The sequence below is a fragment of the Pygoscelis adeliae genome, unplaced genomic scaffold, assembly GCF_000699105.1.
Source record: "Pygoscelis adeliae isolate BGI_AS28 unplaced genomic scaffold, ASM69910v1 Scaffold302, whole genome shotgun sequence".
NCBI classification, from domain to species: Eukaryota; Metazoa; Chordata; class Aves; order Sphenisciformes; family Spheniscidae; genus Pygoscelis; species Pygoscelis adeliae.
This window is the reverse complement of record NW_008824372.1, coordinates 362,350-369,196: the sequence shown is the minus strand read 5'-3', so window position 1 is coordinate 369,196 and position 6,847 is coordinate 362,350. Positions and strand designations below refer to the sequence as shown.

Genomic DNA, 6,847 nt, shown 5'->3' with positions numbered 1-6,847 from the left:
AATCTTGCTAAAATAAAAAAAATTAAAAAAAAACAGAAAAGAACAGTCTGGGAAACAGTAACCTCATATTATTTCTTAAGCAAACATAAGTGGTTTTCAACAAAATTTGAATCAAACTCACTTTGAAGACAGAAATCCCCCAAACTTGCAAGGATGCAAGACCCTTCCTTCCCCTGCTGCTGCTTGGATATGATTGTGCAAGAAACTCTCCGTCTTATTTCCAGCCCGTACAAGCAGCCTCAGAACCTCGAGAAGGAGAGCAAGCCGTGCCGGAGCCAGCACCCCCGTCCCCACGCAGCAGAGCTGCTGCAGCCCAGCACCTTCTCCCTGGGAACATGGGGAGCAGCTCAGCCCCAGCACCTTCTCCCGAGAGCTCCCACCATGGGGAGAGAGCCCAGCCACAGCCTGGGATCCTCATCTGCAGCATGCATGATCCTAACCCTCCGGGTGGTTGAAAGAGAAAAGCCAGCACAAAGGACAAGGGCATCCCAGATGTTCCTCCCCGGGATCGCCTCAGTTCATTTTTAATGCACTTGGAAAGATTTCTCATCTGCCCTGCCCAGCACCCACCGGACAGACCCTTATTCATCAGGGAGAAACCACGAGCCAGCTATCAGACCTGTTTACCTCTTCCCTCTGAATAGGCTGGAAATTCATTACACGTCACACACAATTCATTTCTATTTTTCCTCAATGAGCGCAGATTTATCTGAATTATTGCATCATTTGCAGAAAACAAAGATATTATTATGAAATGCAGTTTTGAAGGAGAAAGGCTTTCTGTGGATGAGTGAGAAATTCATGACCTGACAGAACTCCGAATTCAATGGTCTCCTTGTAGGTCTCAATGCATCATTTTTGATCAATTGTACTTTCAAGTCATTTTCTTATTTATGGGTGACTGAGAAGACACTTGAGCTAGCAAAATAATTCATGTTTGTTTGCACAGACAAAACCAAATTTAATAATGCATCCTTTTTTAAAATAAATAAAGTCATGAATTACGAAAAGTGCATTTAAAGTCATTTTTTGTAGAAAATTCACAGCATGAACCCCAAAGTGCTCTGTTTCCTCCTCTCAAGTGAAAACCTTCTCTAAGCTGTACGTGATACACTTCATACTCCACTAAAAAAAAACCAACCAGTACCTGAATTTCTGTTGCTCCTACTAACTTAGACTCATTAATGCCAAAACTTCCATTCAGCTCCCAAGGCCCAGAACAGGGTCCTAGCAAAGTTGCACATCAGTGTGCAAGATGACAACTACTGCATTGAATAGAAGTTTCTTCTGCCCATCCAAGGGGCTGTTTAACATACAGATTTGCGGGGTCTTAAGAGCCAGAAGATGACAGACGGGAATTCCTGGGGAGAAATTCAGGTCTCAGATACTTCATGGCAAGAGAGGAACTTTCTTTGGGAACTTTCGAACTCTTGTTTTAAGAGCACTGGAAATATCTCTGGAGAGGAAAGCTGAAGGGCCTTTTTCACTGAGATTATCTTCTGATAATATTTTCCTTTAGAAAAACATATCCTATAAATACAGTACATTACAGTATCTGAATATTCATCTTGCAACAACAGCAATTACCCCAAGTCAGTTTGGACTATCGCTTACCTGATAAGAACGTGCTCTTTCCCCCATGCTGCTCTTCATATCCCTTCTGCTGATCTTCTCCTACCACTCTCCCTTCCCCACAGCCAGCTCCTCTCTCATTTATCATCTTCCTCATTTGCCTCCTGATTGATCCCATCTGTGTCACTGTCTCCTTAATTCATCTCCATCTCCCATCTGCTTTAGCCTTGCTCCCTCCTTGGACATGCTGTATTGTGACTCCACGCCATTACTTTTTTCCCCTTCCTTTTTTTCTTTTCTAAAGGGAATGGCATTAACTTCTTCCTATACTGATATTTTGATCCTTTCAGTTTTATACCCAATTTTATCAGTAAACGGCAACAGGTGCTTAAGAACTACCCTTTTCACCCACTGTTAATCTTTATTACCTGGCTTACTGTCAACACGTTCGCCTGACAGTAAGAAACACGCTGGGAAAACAAACCAGAGCTGTCACAACCCACTATTCCTCCCAAGGGAAGGCTTTTGCCTTGGAGATACTAGGAGCGGTGTGGAGGATGCCAAGGAAATCAGTGCGTGAATATCAAGCCCTAGAATCAAGGAAGAAGGAAAAGAAATTGCACCCCGTCAGAGAACGCTCCCTTCTCCCCCATCGTCCGGATGGGGAAGGATGGTTTTTTGGCCGTGGCTCTCACGGGGGCTTACGTTATCGAAGTTCACTGCACAGCGCTCACAGATTGTCTTAAACGATCAGAGGCAATTCACTTAATCTGTTACGCCTCTCAGTTTTCCATCTGCAAGAGGGAGATAATACATCTTTCCTCCAATCCCTTTGTTTTTTTTTCTGCTTAGATGGTAAATTCTTTGGAGCAGGGACTGTCTCATTGTGTCTTTAAACAAAGCCTTGAAGAATGGTTTTGGTTAGGGTCTTTCAAGTTGATGATACCCTCCCCCCAAACAACCCCACCCACAGAAAAATAAACAAACTGGCACCAAACCAGAATTCTGCCTGTTCTTCTCAAGGGTAAACAGCATTCAGATGCTTTTGTTTACCTTCCCTACGGTCTTAGAAATTGCTTTAAGAATTATTTTTATGCTTTCTTATGACTTTAAATACAAAACAAACAATGACAATGTTGAAATCGCGCACGCGTGTGTGTGTGTGTATATAGTTTTTTATATTCTATGTGTGTCCTGAATTTAATTTTACCCCAAAATGCTCTTAGGGGATTTGTGTTTTAACAGTCCTAATTTTAAATCCATTTAAATGTATTTATGCACCTTTAGACCAAACTCATTCAGGCATTTATACCACAGTAATTAATTGTATGACAGCAATGTATACACAGAAAGAAATCCTTTCCTTTTGTAGAGCATATTTTAGCAACGATTTATAAATTCAATAGTTAAGTTCATTGGCACGCATAGAGTAAAGGGACCTTTGTTAAACTAGGACATTTGACAATAACTATGTGAGAAGATGCACTTTGAGAAAGTCTTTCCTATTTTAATGTCAGGAAATTAGAAATATTATAATGAATTCCAATTTTTCACATCTTTCATCAAAGCCTTTGAAAAAGGTTAGTATCTAAACTTGTTATTTTAAAATGCCTACTGCATTTTGCCTTACTGTGGTAATTACAAGGAAAGTTCCCATAGTGTAACACCAAAACAATCCTGGGGGACTCTTCTTATTCCTGACTGTCAACAAATTTCAGCATCCAAAGGAAAAAATGATGCATTTCATAGGCATAATGAGTATGATGGTCACAGTAAGCATTATATAAAGTATTTACATTTCATGCTTTCTCTGAACTGGAAGCTCCCTAAAGTCTGGGGTAGCCTGAATATGCTGAAATTAATTTATTTTTTTTTACTTTTTCAGAATATTCCTCTACTTTCTTTTTTTAGACAAAACTATTTCAAAACTATTTGTTGAATTTGACCACGATTTCAAAAAGGTTACACTCCGCTGCCTCTCCTTTTCTTGCTGCCGTGACTCCCAGCTGCAAGAGCTCACTCAGATCCAAGCTTTTAATCTCTTTATTGCTTATTCAGATTCCATCCCAGCCCCAAGAAATCGGGAGCTGTTGCCGTCCCAGGGATGTTTGATGGCTATGAATAATACTGAGTTCCGGCAGAATAATAATTAGCATCCCGTCTCCAGTACAGCGATTTTTCCAGCTTCATGGTACTCCAGCTGAGCTGCTGGTGCAGAGCACGCTTCTGTAGAGGTGATGCCAACTGGCGACAGCATCAGTGAGCCGCGGGTGAGGATGCTCCGGCACTGGCACTGGCACCGCCTGTATTAACCAGGTAAAGCCAGAAAAGCGGTCCACAGTTAGTTGGCTCAAATCACCGAGCTACTGCAGTTCAGGAGAATGAGCAGCGCCAGCAACATCTGCTCAGCCTGTCCTAGTTAAGGACCATGAACACGGTGACATGTCCGACCTGCTCCGCCTGGGGAGCATCTCACTCCCCACCCAAAAGGAAGCATTTTGTACTTACTACAAAGAAAATCCACCTCCAGGTCTTTTTGAAGCATCTTTTTCCATGCCACTACCAAAAGACTTCGTCCCTGCTAGGGTCCTGTAGCAGCCCTGAGAGGTTAAGGGAGGGTTTCTTCTGATTACCAAGAAATAACAGTCCCTGAAAAATAACTACCAGATATTCAACCTACATTTAAAAGTTGGGTTCAATCTTCCCTTATTACAGCTGCAAAAGCCCTTGCTATCTAACTCAGATAAAGTAACAAAGCTGCACTTCTAATGATTGTAACTAAAAGCAGTTAACCTTAAAAAGTCACTTTTGCAAACAGAGCAGATTTATCAGGATTTAAATTTTAGTTCTTGTACAAAGACTTAAGAACAGGTTCCTCCCCATTATTCAATTTAACAATAATAATAAAAACCTCCATGACAACTATAACAAAAAGACTCTGATAAAGCCTGAAACCTTTCTGATAATGAAACATACAATTTCCCTGTTTGAAGCATAATTCCCCAGAGAACATTTTAAAAAAGATATAGAAGAACTGTCATTTTAAAACTGTTAATGTAAAGAACTGCATATGAGAACAGCCCATGTAAAAAATAGACTTTCAGAAAATCTAGAGAAAAAATAGCGGGTGGGAGAGACTAGACAACTTAAATGCAGTGTCTCATTAGGACAATTACGGGAGTCAATAAAAGCTGGCAAAATTGAAAAAGATTCACTAGGCTGCTCGGTTCAATTTCCATTTGATTCAGTGACAGAGAGGTCAACTGCAGCCAGCAGTCATCTCCTTTGATTCCTGGGGTGCAGATGACTTAGCCATACTGGTAACTACCTTTTTTCTCTTGCCATCTAAGTATACCTTTTGTTGGATCACGACAGCTACTCACCATTGCCTTTTTAAATAAGTCTATAATCACATATCTATAATGTACTTTGAACAACATTAATTAAGAGCAGATAAACTGTCATCTAAGAAACAGTAACACGCATTAATTAAGGTTAGTCCTACTCTTACTCAATTCAAGTCTTAATCTTCCAAGTTTTTTCATCAATACCTTATCATCATAATGCCAGAAAGGAATTAATGCACTGAGAGGATGTCAACTATTGGAAGAGGATCAAGCACTTGGGATGCCAAAATAACCATCTGCATTAGTGAACTAAATACGAGAGTGGAAAAGTGCAAAGCCATCAATGCGATAGGTCCACATGGCTCCACAGCTGAGGTCACTGATGGGACTCCAGCACACGTGAATTATCTTTGCGCACTGTTTCACACACCACATGAGTACAATTTTTTACCACGTAAGATTTTAATCAAATTTCAACATCTTTTTGTACTAGTGAGTATTTTTAAATTGGAGAGCATGAGACCTCTTTATTTTCAACATGTCTACCTTCACTTGTCAAAGCGCCGAAATCTACCGAATGAAAATTTTTAAATTGCCTATAAACATACATTTTTTCAAATTTAGGTTCTTTCCTGTACTGGAGAAAGTTCTGAGAAGTGTCCTGAGCATCGTACGGCATATTTAGAGCTTTGTAATTTTATTGCTGTTGCAATTGTATTTGCATGACTTTTTAATAATCCTAGCTCCTGTAGCCACCAGTTACTGTGAGAATCTACACTTCCATTAAAATAATCGTGTTAAATGTTTTTGAGCTTTGAGCCTTTTGGGCAGGCTTATGTCTGCAAGTTTTTAAAAAAATCTGAAGTTTTAAGTGTTTAAGGGGGCTTTTTTACAAAAAATGCAGTTCCCAAAATCTGAAGAGTGTGATGACATCTGAAATACAGCATATGATCACATTTATCCCTTTATCTAGATAGCTCCATTTGTTGCTTTTTCCAGTGCAGCGCTCCTGTCTCACCAGGACCTGATAGATGCTGTTGGTTGGACACATTACCAGCAAAGCTGTGATCACTACTCCCCAGAATAATGTTCTTGTCAACAAGGTGTGAATTTACAAACTCAGTTGGAGATACATAATGATAAAGCGCAAAGTGGGGGAAAAAATATCAACTAATTAACCTGAAAAGGTCATTTTAACACAAAGAAAAAAAAAAAAATACCAGAACACATTCCCCTCCTCTTAAGGATCCATCCTAGCAATACCCAAAATCTTGGTGGGCTGGATTTTCACAGTGCTTCGCGCTCAGCAGTTCAAACTGACATCAGTGAGCTGGTCCTAACAGAGCTCCAGTAACAACCACCTGCATTTTTGAAGCTGCAAAAGCAAGGTTTTACTTCTGACACTTCAGCGATAAGGTTTCTTACACAAAAGTTAAAGATATCATTGATTCCCTTTGTACTGCCAAGAAAAAGGCACTAATCCTCACCCAGGCTGGGGTTGAGACTCACAACTCTGTGTTCAGCCATACCACCTTTGGTTCACACCCAAAGTTACTTTAGGCACAAATATTAGCCAAGGCAGAAACCAGATTTCACCACAAGTCCTTCCATCTACCATTACGTCAAAAATGTTGACAGTACCAGCGCATCCATCTGACCAAAACCAATAAAGGTAATAATACTTAATTGCCAAAATAACGTGCATCGTTCTCCTGATCAACTGGGATTCGCTGGTGGGTTGACCCTGGCTGGGCGCTGGTGCCCACCAAAGCCGCTCTATCCCTGCCCTCCTCAGCCGGAGAGGGGAGAGAAAATATAACGAAAGGCTCGTGGGTCGAGATAAGGACAGGGAGAGATCACTCACCGATTACCGTCACGGGCAAAACAGACTCGACTTGGGGAAATTAATTTAATTTATTACCAATCGA

The 6,847-nt window shown here is 40.7% G+C and overlaps 1 protein-coding gene across 1 annotated transcript in view; it reads right to left on the bottom strand.

Annotated features, from left to right (window-relative positions):
- The window catches only part of GRM7 (glutamate receptor, metabotropic 7), a 289,326-nt gene that overhangs the window by 263,486 nt on the left and 18,993 nt on the right, over nucleotides 1-6,847 (bottom strand). The window contains 1 exon segment of the mRNA XM_009320090.1: nucleotides 2,001-2,024. Coding sequence (XP_009318365.1) covers nucleotides 2,001-2,024 — 24 coding nt within the window.